The sequence below is a fragment of the Eschrichtius robustus genome, chromosome 20 (genome assembly GCF_028021215.1).
Source record: "Eschrichtius robustus isolate mEscRob2 chromosome 20, mEscRob2.pri, whole genome shotgun sequence".
NCBI lineage: Eukaryota > Metazoa > Chordata > Mammalia > Artiodactyla > Eschrichtiidae > Eschrichtius > Eschrichtius robustus.
The window spans coordinates 1,153,430-1,174,695 of NC_090843.1; the positions used below are offsets into that span (position 1 = coordinate 1,153,430).

Genomic DNA, 21,266 nt, shown 5'->3' on the forward strand with positions numbered 1-21,266 from the left:
ACTGAATTGCTGATTGACAGATTTCGTGGATGGCTCATCTCGTTGTAGCAAATACCTAATCCTGGAGCCACAAGGCTCTCCACAGGTGACAAATTCTATTTCTGTTCTTGACACACTGCTGACTTTTTACTGTTTCTTTTGGTGCCTGTTTCTATTAACATGTTCAGAAAGTCAGACCATATTGTAGTATTTTCTGTGCTAAAATGTTTTTTTCCTCTGACTCCAAAGGCTTGGAGTCTTTATTGGTCATGAAATGTAATGTCCAGTAGCACATTTTATATCATATAACTGCAATTTATAAAGAAAAGATTTGAACATCTTTTAGTAAAGAATCAGTCTAGTGAAACGGTGCTATCTTTACAGTAGACTCTGCCTCACTGGACCTAGATTTCTGGAGCTCTAGAGAATTTGGTAACTTATTTTGACATTTCAAATGTGCTGTTTTGCAAATGCAAATGGAAAATTGCTCAGATACATAGCCTGATGATGTTAAGTCCTCTACTTCATTAAATGGAAAAACACAGGGAGTGATACACTTGCCTTTTAGTGAGGATTTTAATGAGTCTTATCAACGACACAAAAGTAGTACTGAATTTCACAACCAAGAAGCAAAAATTTTCACAGGGATCCCTTGAGTAGGATGTGGGATGATGTGGGAGTGTCACCTGGCAAGCCCTACAGAAAATCCTCGACTTTCAATGGCTAGCACTTTATATCAAAGTGCCTTTTGAACTGTTATTAGTCTAACGTGTATAATTATTGACAATTTTGAGCTGACATTCATCGCTTTTTTTAAGTATGTAGCATGTTAACGAAGCTTGCGATTTTACTAGGTAGTGGTCTTCTCTACTACTCCAGCCATGTTGATCCGAGGTGGAGATGCCAGAACTGCCTTGGCATAGTGCTGAGGACGAGGTCGAAGTCTCAGGAGAATGAGAACATTAGAGCAATTTGTTACTTTAGGCCAGACACCCTCCACCCAGGGAGGGCCTAGGAGGTGCTGAAGAAGGCATGGTGATGGGCCCCCGATTCCACCGAGCGGCTCCAGGCTGGCTTCCACCGTGTGCCAGGCCCACCGTAGGCCCTGCTACGCTGGAGCCGGGCGGCCGACTTTCAGTGGGCTGCTGGGGGTCTGCCAGTGGGGCCCTGAACATCAGATGGATGGTAGGAGTGACCGCTGCAGTGGGCAGCATGGCGGGAGTGGCCACCAAGGTGTCTTGCCCTGCAGGGGTCTGTGGCGATAGTGAATAAAGCACGGAGTTCTGAGGGATAAGACAGAGACCAACGGGAGTGATACTTGTACAATATCAAGAAAGAAAGTCAAGGGCTGGCAAGTGAACTTTAGACAGTTCTCCACTTCAATGGAAAATCATGATTCAAGTTTCCAGATTTAAGTTCACAGACCCAGAATCCATGTGCTTGAAGGGAGACAATGTCTCTTGATAAAGGCTCTTGCAACGTGACAAGTTAATATTCCCCCCAAAGGGAGCGGTAGCCATTTGACATGATAAATGCATACGACGAAGGAAGCAAAAATTCTAGCAAAATCTTATCTTCCAGAAATGACTATTTATTGTTCATCTCAGATGGTCATCATCCCAGACACTTCTGTGAGGTAGTAGAAGGATAGATAGGGATATAGACAAGAGCAGTTCTTAAAAAATGGGACCATGCTATATTTGTCACTTTTACTGAAATATTTAGTTTTATGTGAAATCAGTTAAAGTAAAGAAGCAGGGGAAACTGAAGGAATTTCTGAAGTTTAGAAAATTGGTTCTTTACCATACAAGAAATGATTTCTTAGAAAGTTAAGAAATAAAGATTACAAATACATTGAGATTAGAGGCATTTTTGAATTTTATGGTTCAGTTTTTACTCCCTGTTATGAAAAGATTAAAAGTAACATGCTTCCACTTCCTTCCATCCACCCCTACCTTTCTTCTATCAGTTATAGTATTATTTATACATTGTTGATTTTTGTAACATTTATATTCTGTTCCATAACCATGCTTCTCACAGTCATATAGTTAGCTTTTTAAGTTTAAATCGATGATATGTACGCCACCAGAACTTTTTTTCATATCTGAGTCCTTTATTTTGATTCATCTGTTGACTGCTGAGATTTCTTCAAGTCGTTTTTCCCAGAAGGGCATGTAGCTGTCGTATCCACTGTGTTTCTGCCTGCTTGAGAGTCACCATTTGTTCCCTTATTTTGAAGGATAGTTCGGCTGGGCATGAAAGTCTCTGCTCCTCCTCTCTTTCCCTGAAGCTTGCACACATTGACCCACTGCCTTTTGGCACAAAGGTTGCTCTTAACACAGCTTTGTCAGTCATCTCTTGGTTGCCTAAATTTCGTCCTCAAGTATTTTTTTTCCAAGAGTGGTTTAGGTTCTATAATCTTTGAGTTTTTCCATGTTTGAGTTTAGTTATAGTATTCTTGAGCCATTCTTTTCCTCAGTCTAAATCAGTTTTTCTTGGTACACAGTTTGCTTTTTTGATTATAGGCATTTAACTCTTCATTCATTTCAGGGAAGTCTTCTGATAACGTACCTGTGTACACACGGATTTTCTTTCTTTCTTTTTTTTTTTTGGCTACACTGCGCGGCATGTGGGGTCTTAGTTCCCTGATGAGGGGTCGAACCCGCGCCCCTGCATTGGAAGTGCAGAGTCTTAACCGCCGGACCACCAGGGAATTTCCCACACACGGATTTTCTTTTTCCACTTTCTCTCTATATTATCTTTTCTTTGTGTCCTTCATGGACCTTGACTGTGATTATCTCCAGTCTTCCGTCTGTATCAGTGGTTCCATTTTTAGCCCTGTTTATTCAACTCGTTTCTAATTTAGAATTTATTTTGTGATAAAGTTATTTGATCCTTAGTTAATTCTGTTGTTTTGTCTTCTTGTCTTTGAGTTCTTCTTTCATTGCACTCATGTTCTTAGTAAGTTCTCCTATCACTCCAGTTGTTTCTGATTTTTAAGGTATGTTTTCCTCCCCTCCAGAATGATGGGGCTTGCAGAATATAGATTTTGTCTTCTGGTTACATTTGAGGTTATTTCAGTTAATATTTTTGTACTGCAATTCCTCCTTTTTTATGTGTTGGGTGCATTCTATTACGTCTATAATTTACTCTTCTGGTTTTGGAATTTCTGACCTTGAGGAGTATTACTGGGATGCGTTGATCTTCTATATACTGTGTATGGAGAGGTAATGACTTCAAAAAATAAGATTATCAAAGCATGTTCAGGCCATATTTGCTAGCACTAATTCTGCTGTAAAACAGTTAGGAGAACTTAGCGTGTGTATTCCAAGGCCCTCAGGGACTTGGCTGTCTAGCACCCGCATCTTGTCGTCTCAGGGCCTGGGTGTGCTCCTACCCCAGGACACATGCATGGAGCTTCAGGCGGAGGGAGGAGACCATCGACATACGCGGTAGGATCTGGTCTGGGAGGAGGGCTGTGCCTTCAGGGATCTCAGAACCTCAAGGTCAGAATGTGTTGGGGTGGCATAGTGGGTGGGGCAGGGCCCTTATTCATCTCCTGTTGGATAATTTCGTGTGAGTCAACCTAGTAGCTTCTAGGCAATAAAGCCATTTTCTCACGCAGGCCCCAACCAGCAGGCTATCAAGTCCAGCGTCACAAAGGCTGGCAGGTGCTCCTAGGCGCTTGAACGTGAGGCCTAATCACTCCCCTTGTCCTGGGAGAAATGCCAGTCTGCTTTCACACCAGTCGAGTGGCATTACAAGCATAGTTACCTGGCCCACAGCTCCATGCTTTTGGATTAGGGAGCTTAAAGCCTTCCCTCCTGCATTACAGGGAGCTCTTTACCTGGCCTTACTTAAGAATTCCTTGGCGATGGGGCCTCCTCTTTCCGCTGGAGCATAGATTATGGGCTCTGGACCACCTTGACTTAGAGACCCCACTGACCACTTCATCATTCACCCTCGCGGATGCTGTCTGCTTTCCCATCCTCCACACTCTCCATGACGTACCACCTCCTGGTAACCACTAGTTCCATTGCACCTTATTGTGGTCAACTAAAAGTATCTAGTAGCTCAGGGTAAAGAGAATATGCTACTTCATGTTTGCTGTTGAGAAGCACCCACATGTAAGGGACATTTATCTACCTGGAAGGGGCTAGGTTGAATTTTAACACAGATCCACCTTGATGATGGCATTGAATATGGTTATGAATATCATCATCAAGATGTTCCCAGAACATTAGGGTTTTTCTCCTGGACCCTGCCATTAATCTGGAGAGGACACCCCTGCCTGAAATTGCTGACAGTGAGGAAACCTAGGCAAAGACTAGAAAGGGCTTGTAACCTCTAGAAGTTGGCCAAACAGCATTGGATCGAGCAGACAGGGCTGAGCGATTTCATGTGAAAAGGCTCTGGCAACCTTGAGATTTGTTCATTAACCAGGATCACTGAGCAACAGACCCTGACAAAATAGCAAACTATTTTAATAGTTTAATTTATGAACATCTATCTTTGGGCTTCAAATGCCATTGTCTCTATTTCATTTGTTCCTGACTTTTTAAAATGAATGGACGGAAAGCAGGGTCACTGGTCCAAGTGTCAGAACTCCTCAGATGACTCAGAGTTTCTATGGAAGGGTGTTGGTTCTAGAGCCTAGACCAAGGCGGCGCTGTTACTAATGATCTCGCAGCCAGTCCTGGTCGTGCGTCTTTTCTTGGGGGAAAACTTCTGTAATTCTTCTGCCTTAATTATAGGTCAATCGGTTACTTTTCCTTAGAGTATTGTAAAATATTTTGCTTTCTGTCAATTTTAAATCACACCATTCTCCCAGGTTTTTTTGAGGCTTTTGAGAATCAGATCTCAGTAGAACTTTTTACCTCTTTCTGTTTCCTTTCAGTGTGCTACATGTTTAAATGTTTTACTAAAATTTATAATTTCATTATTATAGTGCTTGATAGTATAACACTGAGTAGAAATAAGCATGTGTCCAAGACTGTTCCAAAAATATCCTAACTCAGTAATTCATATACTTGGCCGCCTGAAAATGATGCAGTAATATCAGTAAAATTTTAAATTCTCTTTTTTGTTGGGATTGACATTGTAGTTGTGTGAATCACAGAGAAAACCATGCACACTTATTTTAAATGATCATAGAAAACTTTTCTCCTTGGCATAGTATATAAAGAGAGAATCTGTACGCGTTTTTTTCTGTATATTGCCTATAGTAGAATAGTATGCAAGAAAGATCCCTAAATTTTAAACAGACATAAATTCACTAGAATGCGTCTTTGTTCTCAGATGCAAAATAAAATTTCCCATATTGTTTTCGGTACTGTCTTGTTCCGATAAGTGTGTATATTCCAGAGTGAGTATACTTACTTGTCTTTCTTCTCAATAACGTAGTAAATTTATGAGTGGTCAGGAGTTTATTGTTGATTTGCCCACCCTCAAAGAAAAGGCGCAACAAGAAGACATTTTGAAACCTAAATTTAACAGCAATTTTAATCTGTGTCCTCATTCTTAATTTGCCGTTAGAGGACGAGAGTTTTAAGTCTCCAGAGAAAATGACTTCCGAAACGTGGTGCAGCATGCATGCCTGGAGGAATGAATGCTATAGCTTTAAGATAAGGTGGTCTGGTGATTCGTTGCTCGAAACAAGATGGACTTGGAGCAGGCTCCTGCTGTTAGCGTTTGTGAAGATGGATTCTCACGCCGAAAATAACACAGCGTATTCTAGATAACAGCAGGTTTCCCCCCTGAAATCCACCGAAGCTGAAGAAAAACCCAAGTGACTGTTCTTAGCAGCTGTGTGGGCCTGGAGTTCACTGGGGAAGCTGGCTTCCTGCAGTCCCTATTCATCACCTGCTTCAAAGACAGCCTGGCTGGCTATAGTGTGCAGGCCAGGTAGGGTGCCATTGTGCACAGCCTGGGGGGATTAGTATCAAAGCTGCGGCAACCAGGCCCTCGGTCTCGGGCTGCCGGTCAGTCTAGCAGGGAGAGGCTAAGACTGGCCAAGGTCACAGTCTCCAGTGCGGAGTGGACTGGGAAAGGTTTCCTGAGAACAGAATGCTCTTTATGAAATCATGGCGCAAGCCTGCAGCACAGCAGGTGCCCCTCTGGAACACATAACATCTGTTTATGTTGGTATACCGTAGCTGACAACGAGATAATAGAGCTTTGAAATTTATCGTTTTATTTTTAGAAAGACAACTGTATATACAATAATCCAGATGCGTACTTAGCTTCGATCTTTTATTTGAAAACCGTAAAGAAAACTGACCGATTTAATTGCTGCTTTTCACATTGTATATATTTCAGCAAAAAGCAGAGCGTACTGACTATCAACCATTTATGACCATTGCTGGTCCGCGATACCCAAATTCTTGGGGAGGAAATACCTAACATTCGACAAAATTTTTTTCAGTGTTTCGGGCTTTTGTGTCAACAGATTGCAGAAGGATTTACTGAATATGCCCAGCTGTCTTGAATATTAGGAGGTTTAGATAAAATCCACCCCCCACCCCCCCCCCCCAAAAATGAGAGTATTTTAAGGGTGAGGTAATAGTGACGCAAAAAATAAAATTTTCAACTTGGGCAAATTAGAGAAAAATTAAGCTGGCCATGAGTTGTCATGACGACAAGGATGTTCTGTTGATGAACTGTCCTCATTGTCCAATCAGATAGTAGAGCTGAAGCTGGAGCACGCACAGGAGAAGACGCACCTATTACAGCAGCATAACGCAGAGAAGGAGAGCCTAGTCCGAGCCCACGCACGGGAGACTGGAGACCTGGAGAAGCAGCTCCACACTGCCAACAGGGAGCACGAAAATCAAATCCAAGAGTTCAAGAATCGAGAGTCACAGGTAATTATCAATAATATTTGATAAAACGGGGACCTCTTTTTAAAAAGTCATCAGCGTTTCATGTTTTCTTATTATTCTTGTTGATGCACGCTGTTTGATCATTTGCAAAACTGACAAATAAATGTGATTTGTTTGTTTTGTCCCCACCACCGCCCCCCCCCCCCTTTTTTGGGGGATGAATAAAGCTTTAACTACAGAAACCACAGGTAGCCAGATTTAAAATCCCATGGCGCGCTATAACTTGGCCCCTTTTTTATAATCTTGTCTCAGTTCCTTTCATGATGGATTTTTCTTAAGGTATCTGCCCCTTACCCCTCCCCTCAGCCTTAGCAAATCCCCAGGAAATATATCAGCCTCACTCCTTGCTTTTTGTTTTAATCTCTGTAGGTAATCAGGCAGCTGTTTTAATATTTGCTTTTCCTTCCTAGTGTTGCTTTTTTTCTTTGGACTCTATATTCGATTAGCTTACTGAGATGGTAACTGATAAAGAGAAGGGCTACCCCCCCATGAGCACGCCACGCCTCCTGCCTCACCCCTGCAGTCCCTGCTGGAGGCCATTTGCAGAATAACCCCCAGCTGTGGCAGCGTTTGACTCTTCAAACTTAGGGATGGAATGAGCACTGTCAGCATGGAAAATTACCTTTATAAATTTCAGATGGAAAAAAATCTCATCGGGTGTGTTTCTTTGTGGTGCAATACGTTCTTTACGGTATATATAATCAGAGGCCTTTAGTGTTTCCTCCTGAGGAGGTTGCTGTGAAATTTTATTAAAGGAAAATTGAAGAGCAATTGATACCAATAAAAAGATAATTTTCTTTTCTAATAAAACCGTATCATCTGCTAGGTCTAAATACCTCTCTCCCATTGAAATGTAGCCATATTATCCACAGCACACATGAGCTTCTTCCTGGTTATCCTTCCTCCCCAAATAACATAATTTTTAAACAACGAAATAGACCGTCTGTTTGTTATAATATGTGTTTAAGCAATTTCGTAATTATCTAAACATAAAAGTACTGCTGATTAAATAGATGTTATGTCTTGAGTGGAAGGCGGGAGACGGTAAGGCAAAGAATAGGGCTGTTGGTCATCTTCATTTGACCTTGGGTTGTGTTTTACCTTCGGATAAAGATGGAGGCACAGGCTTTTTTGTCAGTCACATGCATTTCTAGGAAAATTAGTTAAATTTGTTTCATGGGGGTTTGTTAATTAAAGAGGTAGTCATTGTAGTAGCCCTGGTACCAGAATAGTCAGGTGGTTCCTGTGAAGTCAACGTGTGTTATATTTTTGCCACCAACCTCATTAGAGCCTTTATAAAATATATTCTGCTCTTTTAATTGTTAGTCATACAATTTGTTAAGCATATTTTCAAACTTACATTCTCCTTCGAAGACGATGTTAAGCCTTACCATTGTCTTCTTTGAGAAGATATTTGGGTTCTGAATCAGTGTAGGATCTGTTTGCATGGTAGAATTGAATAATCGATACAGTTAAATACATTAATTTATACAACTTCTAACTATTTTCGTGGTGTTGTAGAAAGCTGACACAGACAGAGGCCAAATTTAGAGGAAATCTTTGTGACTTTGCATATGTCGTATCTGCCGTATATTGGGTGCGGTTCATCCAGTGATAACAGAAGGGAAATTTTATGGAATTATTACATATAATTAAGCCACAGGGAGAGTATAATGAAGTTATTAATTGAATTTCTTCTAATTGAAGTATTAATCTGACCTCTTCAAATGCTGTAGCATATGATTATATTTCTGAGATTTTCTGTCTTTCTTGGAACAATTGGAATTGCTGTCCCGGGAATGCTAGTAAGCGATGGAAACTTAGGCTAAATGCATTCTTGATCAAAATCAAAATGATTTCCTGCAGAAGCTATACTAAGTTGTTTTTAGAGAACATAGTTTTAAAAAACTCTTATCAGTAAGTTATATTTTAAAAAATCTTAACCGTGTATACCAAAATGCTGACAACTTGTATTTATTTTTGCCTCTTTATCGGGGCTATTAATTCACAGTTTCCTCAGGTAAGTCCTAAATTTTCCAAATATGTCTTTTCATGATTGTGGTCTAAATAATCTAATGCATAATACCTTTTAGGTTCTGAATTCCATTCACAAATTTCAAAAAAAACAAAGTGACATATTTTTTTAAAAATAGAAGAGCCTTTTTAAAAATCACTGTTTTGTGGTTTGATGCAGAACAAACACAAGTATCTTAAATACTGGATTGTGTAATGTTTTATTTGAGTTCCAGGGAGACATTTGATTTTCAGTTCATGCCCGGCTGCTCCCGTTTAAGCAATGGAGGCCATTTTGTAAAAAGGACTAGTTGGAATATTTAAGCAAAAGAGGACCAGTGCAATATCTATTCTATGGCTTTGTTTGCTGCTTTTCTTCTGTCAGATTCTTCATTGCAAGCAATATACTAGAAATCTACTTTTGGCTTCTTTCGAGTATGTAATATGTTGTATACTATTTAAAACCATTGTTATAAAGTATAGTCACCTACCTTAAGGTGAATCATATCAACTGGGAGCTCCCTTTCGGTGAATATGCTATATAATTATTATACAGGTGCTTTGTTACTCAAGTAATTTCTGTTTTATAGAGAAACGATAAGATACAGTAATACAACTAAGGACAATTAACCATTTTTCTCTTTTTATTTGGTGCGTTTAGCTAATTATTCTATGCATACATTATATTTTTGCCATAATTCCTTGATTTTCAGCGATGGGAGAGTTTATGTTGTGATACTTAACATTTGCTAAAATGCACATTAAATTTTCCTGCCTTCATATAAGATGTTCAGTCTGGTATGTACCTGAGGTCATAATGTTTAAGGAAAAGCATCCAGATCAGTAGATTTCAAGACATATGGAAATTCGCAACCTCATTATCAAATATTTCTCATTGGCCAGATCCCTCTTATTGAAGTTATTTTGGAGAATGATTTGCTTGATTCCATCATGCTTTTTAACATAAAGGAAATTTATAGTTTTGTTGTGATCATCTTAGGAAAGCTTCTTCTAACATGGTAGTCCTCATGTAATTCTTGTTTTGCTTTTGAACTGCAAAATGTAGTGAAAGAATTTCTGCAGTTCATCGCCTCGAACTTGAAGAAAAACAGAACGTAGATTCCTTGATCCCTTGGTTGCGCTTTTAGGACCCTGAACCACTCGAGAGATTGCTTGATCTTTGATGTTTGCTGCTGGAGTGAATGGTGTGTATGAGCCCTGTAGAGACTGTTCCAGAGGACCTCTGTGATCCGCCCCAGAGGTGGTGTCCCCATGTTGGGACAGCTGTCTGTGAGCTGTTGAGGTTCAGAAGCCTTGAGTAGTGAGAGGAGCCACTGCAGCCACCGTGAACCGCCGTCGGTAGAGCGGGCAGGGTTATCGGCAGCGTCTGAAAATACATTTAACTGGGAATTTGTGTATAGTGAGGTGGGTCTTGCCTAACGCTGGCATCTTGATGCCTGTCGTGATTCCCTAAACTGAGAATCATGATTCTAACGTGAACAGTTTTGCACAATAAAGACAGATCATCTGGATTTTGCCGTACTGACTCACAGTAAGAGGCTACATCCATCGCCGATTCTAAAATGTGGGATTTTTAGAGCCCCTCTTCTTTCTCTCTTCCACTTAAAAAAAAGTTTTCCAAAAAAGATATTTATGATAGGACAATTATAAAAACGATATCTTGATAACATTACTTTATTTTCCATGAATTTGGGAATCTGGGCACAAGATTAAATGTCCATTTATAAACTGGGTGTGTACATGTGTGCAGTGGATTAAGTATGGGTTATTATTCTTCAGAGATTACTCAAAGGGTGAATTTAACAATATGTATGTTCTGAACCCTATTGTTGAACCTATACGTGGTCTTTGGGCTTTGCGGGGGCTAGTACTTTTTGTGTTGAAAACGTTTGATTTTAATTTCTTTATATTCCAAGCACTTTCAAAAAGGATTTGAGGCAGCATTTTATGATAAACACATACAGATGCAATATAACTGAAACTAGTAATTAAGCAATAAATTGATATTAACCGCATCAGAAAATCCATACTTTTAAAGAAAATGCTCCAGTTAAGTACAAGTTTTAGCTCTGAGCTTGCCTAGAAGCCACAGTGAAGAGTGAAACATGATGAATTGTGTAATTCTAAATATCTAATGGAAGAAATCATACCAGTTCATTTTTTTTTCTAACGCTCAATTCTGAGAGAAATATATGACATGGGGCTTAGTGTAAAAGGCGCTGACCAGTATAATTGATGATGTTCTCTATATGTTAAAACATTTGGGAATAAAATCCAGTGGGAAAGCCTAGGATTCTTTAAGTACTTTCACAAAATGTAATTAGCATGTTTATTTTAATGTGCCAAATCTTCATTTTAATTTATGGGTAATGCCATTATCCTCAACATCAAAAAGTGCAGTTGCTTTGGGAGGTCCAATTTAGTGGGTATTACAGATCAAAAGAAAGCATATTTTAAGTCATAAGCCTACATTTCTGTATTATCACTATATGACTCTTCCAGAAACCCTTACGAAACATCTTTAGATCGGAAGTGCTTTAAAAGTTAACGCCCTAAACCCTCTTGCACTGTTGGTGGGAATGTAAATTGATACAGCCACCATGGAGAACAGTATGGAGGTCCCTTAAAAAACTAAAAATAGAACTACCATATGGCCCAGCAATCCCACTAGTGGGCATATACCGTGAGAAAACCATGATTCAAAAAGATACATGTACCACAGTGTTCATTGCAGCACTATTTACAATAGCCAGGTCATGGAAGCAACCTAAGTGTCCACTGACAGATGAATGGATAAAGAAGATGTGGCACATATATACAATGGAATATTACTCAGCCATAAAAAGAAATGAAATGGAGGTATTTGTAATGAGGTGGATGGAGTTAGAGTCTGTCATACAGAGTGAAGTGAGTCAGAAAGAGAAAAACAAATACCGTATGCTAACACACGTACATGGAATCAAAAAAATAAAAATAAAAATGGTTCTGAAGAACCTAGGGGCAGGACAGGAATAAAGACACAGAAGTGGAGAATGGACTTGAGGACACAGGGAGGGGGAAGGATAAGCTGGGACGAAGTGGGAGAGTGGCATGGACATACATACACTACCAAATGTAAAATGGATAGCTAGTGGGAAGCAGCTGCATAGCACAGGGAGATCAGCTCGGTGCTTTGTGACCACCTAGAGGGGCGGGATAGGGAGGGTGGGAGGGAGAAGCAAGAGGGAGGGGATATGGGGATATATGTATACGTATAGCTGATTCACTTTGTTACACAGCAGAAACTAACACAACAATGTAAAGCAGTTACACGCCAATAAAGATGTTTAAAAAAAAAAAGAAAAAGATAACCCAAGAACTTTTGGTGTGTGTTTAAAATACAAATAGAGGTTTTTCCCAACTAAGCCATTTTTAAAAGACTGTGGGGGAAGTATTCTTTTTCTGATGTGAAAAACGTAGGTTATTCAGAATTTTCCAAATAGGACAAAAATCCTTCTTATATTCTGAATAGATGCGTTGATGCAAAGATCTCACTTTATTAGTATCCAATGGTGATGTGTCTAATAGAATTACATATGAACTAATAACATATTTGCATTCATATATTATTGTATATATTACTGTGTAGAAGAATACTATTTCTTAGGTACATTTAATTAGGAGAAAATAGAGAAAGATGCCCTTTCAAGTAAAGTCTACATTTTTGGTAGGTCACCAGCTTTCTTTTTCCATAATAATTCTAAAATACTGTGATTATTTTCATCTTACAAGCACAAAAGTAGCATATATCTACCTATAATTAAACTATTATAAATAATTCAACTTGGTCCTCGTTGTGGAAAAAATTATATTAAGTTTAATGAACAAAAACAGGCTGAGACAAGGAAATTGATTTCTCTAAGAATGATCCATTTATCGAAGTATTATACGATGTATCTTTAGTCCTGTGCATATTTTTAAAATGTGGCAGTTACCATGGAAACCACATTCTATGGCATGTGGTCCACTTTTAGATAAAGAATATTCCTTTTCAAGACAAGCCTTCCAAATAATAACGTATAAAGTATTCCATTTGCAATAACAACTTCATATCAATCATTAATGATTGCTTTAAAAATCTGTCCTATGTTCTCATTATACTTAATGGATTTTTAAAGAAATATTTAACTTGTTTTTGAAGAACATTAAGTTGTTCTTAATGATTAAATGCTGAGGATATTTACAATGGGGAGGGTATAATGTGATCACTCTGCAGTGGTGAAAACCGGGAGACTGCAAGGGAACACAAGTCTGTGTACACAGTTGTGTTCCGACAGATAAGAAGCCTTTAGTCGTATCGAGTGTCTTGAGTATCCAGCAATGATGTTGTCAGATTAAGTCATCACGAGAGATGACTGCATCCAATTATTTTCATTTGACACATAAAGAACCTGTGGTTCCAAGGTCATTATCTTGCCCAAGGTCACAGAACTAGCAAACCCGGCCTTCTTAATCTTAATTCAGTGCTCTTTATCTCTCACAGCCTCTTCCAAGAAAGGTTTCAGATTTTTGGAGAGACTTGGACATGGCAAAAAAGGGAGAGGGTTGTGTGAACCTCTGCCGGGCATGGGAGAGAGACACTGGTACCTTTGTTCCCAGGCTGAGATTCTCATCTCAGTTTGCGTTTCTTTCAGTGAGTCGCTGTCCTTGACGGTGCGGCCAGGCGTAACTGAACTGGGCTGCTCGAGCCCGCTTTGAGTCGGCAGTGCCTTCTGGAGCGGTGCTGAATTCCCCTGCTCGGTCCCTTCCATCGCATTACCTCACCCAGCCCTTCCGGTCCCCCATCAGGGTTAAGTTTCCTATTTGGAAATGGTTTTGACCTTCTTGCCTGGGTCAGAGAATGTGACTTGTGTGTATTTCCATTTTATCAATGAGGAAAGATTCTGAAAGTGCAGTAAGTTGCCCAAGGTGACATAGCTAGTAGTGTAGCTGGCGCTCGTGACCACTTCCCCTGCCCATTCGCCTGCTTGTGGAGGAGCTCATTGTCTCTGAATTTCATTTATTCTGCATAAATTCCATTACGTTTTCAATTTTGGATTCTTAATGCATTGCTAGATTTAAACACTGATGCTCATAACTCAGGCGATGTAAATCCAAGTCAGGTCTTAGCCAGTAGTTTCAGTCTTTCTCCCAAGTGGCAGCCATGGCTATGTCTCTATTCTGAAACCAATTAAACTTTGAAGAGATATGCATTTCTTAATATTTTATTTGGAATAGAATTCCTTCCCACAAATTTTAGAATTTGTAGAATGGAAGAATGAATGTGCTTTTGAAATGGGTTCACTTTTGGTTTTCACGTTATTACTGAAATAAGAAGATATGTCCAGAGTAAGAATCCAGTTAGCTTTTAGGTCAGTGGGACCTACCAATCTTTATAAAATATTGCTTAGGAATTTGCATTTAGTATTGGTGAAATATGGTTTGTTGTGAATGGTTTGCTATAGATGAATGTCTGTTATATTCACATACTAATTTGGAATATTACATATGATCCATTCCTTTTAATGGAGTGACTTTTTAAAGCTCAAAGACTTCAATGTTGGCATTTTTTCCCCTAAAGGAATCCTTGTAAGAATCCTATCACATGGCAACAGCTAGTCAAAACCTTCTAGAAGTGAGGTCGAGGTGGTTTAGTAAGTTCAAACCTGGAGACTTTCTTGATAGAAATACAAAGAACAATTAGAAAATGTGTTTCTTTTAGAATCCTCAAAAACAAATTATGTTGATGCAGTTTGAGCTGAATTCTAGAGTAATTTTGGCCAAAATGAAAAACTTTCAGAAGGGTTTTTCTTTTAACATAAAGTACTCCAGCAGTAAATCACTATTCCACGTGAGGGATGTCATTCCCGTTGACATACGGAAAAAGGCCTTCGTTTAGCCCTTTGCCCTTAGCATTTTGCCCTTCCTTCTCCTCACCTCTGCCTAAATGAAATTACTGAGGAAGTTGGCAGAAGTTATCTGGGAGGAAATACGGGACGAATGACTCTTCTTCCTTGATGCCTTGGAAAAGTCATTTTTGCGTTTTTGACTCAGTTCCCTAAGAGACATCCTTGATGTCTTCATTTGTATATTTGAGGTAATTTTTGGGGATGGAGAGGTTGAAGACAGAGTGCAAGAAATGACTGGCAAAATGATGATATCATCAAATGTTCAAAGAGCTGGCAAATTGAAGCTCATTAAACTGTCATTTTGTCTTTGGTTCAGGACTAATTGGAATCATGCCTAGTTGCATGATACGCAAGATATTTAACACCTGAGCATTTTCCATGAGAAAAGTCACAGAAATTTCTGTTAGGGAGACCTTGAACTCCTGTTTGAGGAGGAGAGCAAGGCATTACATGAAAATAATTGTCTATTTTCAAACTACTTCAATATTTGTGTAGAGAAAACCTTTGAAAATATTGTCGCTAGAAGGAAACTTTTGGATAATAAAAAGTGGCCTCATTGAGACCTAATTGGTGGATCAATGTGGAACTTGAGATGATATTTTTCCATTGAAACAAATATTAAAATTTAGTGAAAGTTATTTTTCTTCACTTGTTTTAACAATTATTTTAAATTGTTACCTGACCTCTCAAGTACTTTTGCTTATTTGTATACTGAGAGGTTGGGGAAAGATGACAAGAAATCATAAAGAAACAATACACGATTAGACTTGCAGGGTTTGAAAATGTGTGTTATTTTTCCTGTTCATTTGGATTTGTTTTCCTCGGGTATGAAGTCAAAGCCTGAAAGTAGTAGTAATATTTGAGAATGAGCTAATGGTGTCCTCAGAGAGTGAAGTTTGCTGAAGTTTGTGGCCTGGATCTGGGGTCTCTTTCCTTGTTAGTGAGGTCAATTGCAATGCAGCAGTGCTCTCGGGGGGTGTGTGTGTGTGTGTGTGTGTGCGCGTGCGTGCGCGTGTGTGTGTGTGCGCTTGCGCACGCATGGGTGTGTTTGTGTCCCAGTGACATTATCGCTCTGTGGTACAGAGGAGCTTTCAGTGAACGTGCAGCAATGGACCAACCAGGCCTAGCGTCTTAAATGAGGGAATTTTCCAGTAAGGACTTGACAGTTGTAGGTCTTTAAAAAGGTTAAGATTAAACTGGTGATTCATTCATCTTAAGTTTACTCCTTAAGTCAGTCTTTATTAATGAAACAAACCCCAGATCTCTAGGGTCAAGTGGGACCTTATTTACTTCGTTATTTGCACAGATGTCATTTAACGTACAAGATGCATGTGTTTACCGAATGTTCCCTGAAAAGCTAATTTTTGTAATGTAAATGTTATCCACACTTGTTAGGCGAATTTTACAATAGCTCCAGATAAAATGATGCTGGCACGTGCAACAGGAGAAGTAGAGTGTGAGGGTGGAAAACTTTTGGTTCTTCATTCATTCAAAAATTGCTGCCAAGGCTGTCGTTCGACAAAAGCCCTGAGTTCAAGAGGTGCCGTGTGTCCCCGGCCCCTGTAAAAGCCTGTGTGACTGTGCTGGTTCAGGTTTTGTGAGCCGTGGAGGTGTACGACATGCAGCAAACGTCACAATCTATTGCCGTAAAGTTGGTGTTTCTTAACAAAATTCAATTCAGAAATAGGAATAGCAGAGTAAATCTTCTCAGGAAAATCATAACTATTGTTGACTGTTCTGATAGCTCTTTGAAGTCTCATTGTTCCATACCGGTATTGACAAAATGGAACTCTGTGACTTGAACATTTTTATAATTGTGACTCTTTGGATAATGTATAAATCAAATTTATTTCCACATACGTTTTCCTATCTGTCAAAATCAGGCAGAATTATGTGTATGGAATTTGCTATGACACAGACTTCCTTCAACTTGATTCATTTACTCAATAAAGATATTTTGAGTGCAGTTCTGTGCCAGGCCCTGGGGATGGAGGAATACACCTTCAGGAGGTGGCTTTCACATGAATCTTGCCCCAAGTTGTGTAGGGAATGGTCTCTCTGGCCCTAAGAGGGTTCCTTTCAGGGTTACAGAAAGGAACACGATAGATCAGTCCTCTGCTCTAAAGGAACTTAACGCTTGAATGGGGGAAGACGGATGATAACACAAATCGCAAATTAACAAGGAGAGCATCGCGTGGCAGTCACCGTTAGGTGCAGAGCTGTGGCACCGTGACCGGTGACTGCTCGCCGGCCGTCAGCGAGGCCACTCCAGGGCGAGCTGTCTAAGCTGGCGGAAGAGAAGAGGAAGCCTGTGTGTCAGGAGCAGAGCAGGTGCAGGGAGGGCAGGGCCTCTGAGGAGCTGGGTTTGACTCTGCATGTGATTGGAAGACAAGGAGAGGCTTCTGAGCAGGATGGTGACGTGATCTGACTCACGCTTCTAAAAGGCCACTGAGGCTTTGCGGACAGTCCTGGGTGCCTGTATGATGTGTCCATTTGTCAGTAGGACTTGCTGATGGGTAAGCTATGGGGAGTGAGGGAAAGGGGACTTCGTTAGAGTTAGGGTTTGAGCAGCTAGTTAGATGATGGTGCCAACTATGAGGACAATTAGGAGGGAATAAAAACAAGCGTTCTGTTGTTGCCAAGTTAAGTTCGAGCTGCACGTTAAATATCCAGATGGAGGTGCGTCACGACAGGGAGTTGGAAATGCAGGTTGAGACTCCAGGAATACGAATTTGGACATCATTGGCAGATAGGTGATAAATAACGTATGGGCCTAGATGCAGTGATCAATTTCTTTTCGAATATGAAAGCAAAGGTGCTGGTTCATGACCGGTCTCGACCACTTACTGGCTTTATAAACCTGAGTAACCAGCTTCATATCTCTGATCATTGTTTTCCACATCTGTGACATTCAGTCATTCATTCAGTGGTGTCCTCTGCTGAGCTCCCACTACGTGTCAGGCACCGTAGTCAACCTTGGAGTATTCAAAACGGAGTGATCCCTGCCCTCCAGCTCGTCTAGTCTATGGGGAAGCAGGCATTCGTGCATCTGTCGTGATCGGAGGGCAGTATGGTTCCTTCCACAGGTGGGGGCAAAGAATACCTTCCTTTCACGTAGACGGAGGGTGCGTCTCAGGACACATCCAGGCTGCATAGAGCAGAGACACAGTAACACCCCCGGTCAGAAGGGCAACCTGCCCTGGCCCACAGGTCCCCGTGGGGCACCTTTTGCTGATGCTGCCACCTGATCCATGTGATGATTTAATCGGGCCCTTTAGGGTGCTTAGCTCCCCTTTCTTTGGGGTGGAGGGAGGTCGGTACCCTCCTGGCTGCTTTCTACTCACTGGAAACTTTGCCTGCATGCCCGCCTTGCCCACCTTGTGTGTAAGGAACTAGTAGCAGTACCAGCGTGGAAATGGACAGTTCTATCTCGGGGCCTCCTCTAGCAGACCCAGCCTTTAGGCCTTCTAGAGTTACACACGTGTGTATAGCAAAGTGCAATGAAGTGAGGAAGGTGCCTTGATCCCAGGGGAAGAAGAGATGGAGTTATGGGGTGTGGGGAGATAGGGTCTGGGGAGGTGATCAGAAAAGGTTGATGCCATATGCATGGAGTTTTTTTTAGTGACTAGAAATTCGCTCTGCAAATTAGAATAGGAAAAGCATTCTAAACGGGAGTAGCATGATCAGTACCTGCGAAGTACTTTACACCATGTTGGGACGTCAGGACCAGCTCTCCCTGAACGCTGGTCTCCAGTTTGGGGTTTATACTGTCTCTCTGTGCTGCCATTTCTGTGTCTTCCATCTCCTTACCTCAGTGTCCTTCCTGCAACACTTGTTACCCCTCCTGGTAATTACTTAGAGCAGTGTTCCCCCAAGTAGGGTCCGTTAGGATATAGGAAGAAAGAAAAGAACTTCCATTTATGTGTATTTTGTGTAAGGTTTTGTCATGTGCAGAATGTATTAATATGGTCGTGTTACAGATTTACACATATACATGCTAGGTTGCATGCTCCATTTTTTTTTAACGACAGGCGTGTCCAGTACAAAGTGGAGAGATTGTAACTGTCGACAATCAGAAGTCACTGGAGAATTGAAGCAGAGGATTAAGAAGTCGTAAGGCAGTGAGGTTGGAGGCTGGGTGGCTCGTTGGGAGTCATCCTAGTGACAGGTGATGAGGGACTTAGCCAAGGCTTTGGCGACAGGAAAGCCGATGTGGCAGAGAGGGAGGGAGAGGAGGCCGGGGCTGTGGTCCATGTGCACAGGGCATCAGGTGTTGATTGTCACTTAGGCACCTGGAAATATAAGGCTAGAGTTCAGAGGAGAGCTCTCCTTTGGAGATAAAGGCTTGGGGGTCACCAGGATGGATGGCAACAGGTACCAGAGCTGTGAGGATGAGCTCCTCTGAGGAGGGGAATGGAATGAGGGTGACCACACTCATTGCCTAAGAGAAGATGGAGGACATAGCCCTGAACAAGAAGACTGGGGAAATGGGTCAAGGATGAGGGCAAGGGAACCAAGAAAAAGTGGTAATTCAGGAGCCATGATGCCTGACTCCTGGGCTCTTGTGAGAGTTTGGGGTGGGCAGATGTTTTCAAATGACCCTATAAATGTTAGCTGACTTATTTCAATTTGTGAACCGTGGCCACACAACGTAAACAGACGGCTGCACCAAATGAGCAGCAGTGCGCAAGGGCCGACTCCACGTGGCCCAGGCCTGCCGCGGGACACGGGCCCTGAGATCAGGGAAGCCAGCGACGGGAAGGCAGACCCGGGGGAAAGCCGCTGCGCGGCCCGGAGCGGCAGGACGCGCTTGACCCGCACCCACGCCAGCCCGGCTCCCGCCCGGCCCCACTTCCGGTCCCGCTGCCGCTCCGGCAGGCTGGGGTCCACGGAGAGCCGCCGGGCTGGGGACAGAGGAGGGCGTCGCAGCCGCCCTGGAGGTCAGCCAGAGAGGCGCAGAGGAGCAGGGTGTGCCCTGGCCCGCACGGGAGCTCAGCGTCTGAGCCTCCGAGGTCGAGGCGCGGGAGGTAGGAGAGCGCAGGCTGCCCGCAGCCCTGAGAGGCCCCAGCGGCGATGCTGCTGGGAATCGCCGCGGAGCACGTGTCTCCTCGGCCCTCTTCCTTATTTAGCGTGTGCGCCTTCACTGCCTCGCCCATGCGTGCGTTTCGGTGTTCAGAACGGGTAAATATCACACAGCAAGGCGACTTCTGGAGTAGGTGACTCGGAACGCTTTTACGTAACTTTAAATGAATGGAGGAAAAAGGAACAAGTGATTTCTCTTAAGATGGAACTGTGTCACACTCCGAGGATTCCTTCCCTTATCTCTGTGCATTCCTCATTTACGGAGCCACCCTCATGCGCCAGCCACTGCGCTGAGAGAAGGGACGCAAAGCAAGACACAGGCCTCGCTGGAAGGGCCCCCACACTCCGCCAGGCAATGTAGCGAGCCCGCAGAAACCGCGAGTGAGAGAATCGCCCTTCCCTGCTTGCCTGCCCCGCGTTCCCGGTCAGGAGGCTGCGAGTGCCCGGAAGAGCCAGGGAACTCCCCAGAGGAGGGAAGGCCTGAACAGCCCTGCGGTGGAGACGAGAGTAAGCGTCATGCGACCGCATCGCGAAATTGTTTCTCGTTGAGTGGCTCTCATCAGAGTGAAATCCGGATTGACGTGTATACACTGATGTGTATAAAATTGATGACTAATAAGAACCTGCTGTATATAAAAAAAACAAAAAAGAAAAACCTATTTATTAAAAATAATAAAAAAATAAGGCTTTTAAAAAAAAAAAAAGTTCTCATCACATACACAAAATTGTAACTGAGGTGAAGGACGTTAACTAGACTTGTGGTGATAATTTCACACCATATGCAAACGTCAAATTACTACGTTGCACTCCTGAACTAATACAATGTTGTATGTCAATTATACCTCAATTTAAAAATCATTACATCTAAAGCTAATACAATGTTATATGTCAATTATATCTTTATTAAAAATTAAATTAAAAAAAAAGTGAAGTCCGTCACACTGAAGAAGCGGGAGTTCTGATGGATGGAAAGAGTGGAAGAGGAGACGGAAGAGGAATATTGTCCTGGTGGGACAGCACCGAGGGTGGGCGCTGTGGTCTGGAGACTCGGGCGTCTGGCGGTGGAGGGAGGGGCAGGAACAGATAGATGCAGGAGGTGCAGACGACGAGGTGGGACCCCCCAGCTGCCTCGAAGTCAGGCCCAGGGGCAGCGGTGCCCCGAGCGTCACCTAGAGACACGGCAGAGGCCGCCGCCCCTCCCGGAGGAGGAGAACCCCAAGGAGCCCCTGTCCTCTAGGGCCCCGGGGGCTCCCGCCGCGTGGGCGCGCCGCTCACCGCCCTCCGCCTGCCGGGGCGCCCCAGCCCCGGCCCTGGTCCCCGCGTGCTGGGCCCCCTCCGTGGAGGTCAGCTCTGCGAAGCGGAC

The 21,266-nt window shown here is 42.3% G+C and overlaps 1 protein-coding gene across 13 annotated transcripts in view; it reads left to right on the plus strand.

Annotated features, from left to right (window-relative positions):
- The window catches only part of CEP112 (centrosomal protein 112), a 414,548-nt gene that overhangs the window by 195,015 nt on the left and 198,267 nt on the right, over positions 1–21,266 (plus strand). For all 13 annotated transcript variants that reach the window (XM_068530225.1, XM_068530226.1, XM_068530227.1 and 10 more), the window contains one exon: positions 6,660–6,842. In XM_068530225.1, coding sequence (XP_068386326.1) covers positions 6,660–6,842 — 183 coding nt within the window. The remainder of the gene's footprint in view (positions 1–6,659; positions 6,843–21,266) is intronic.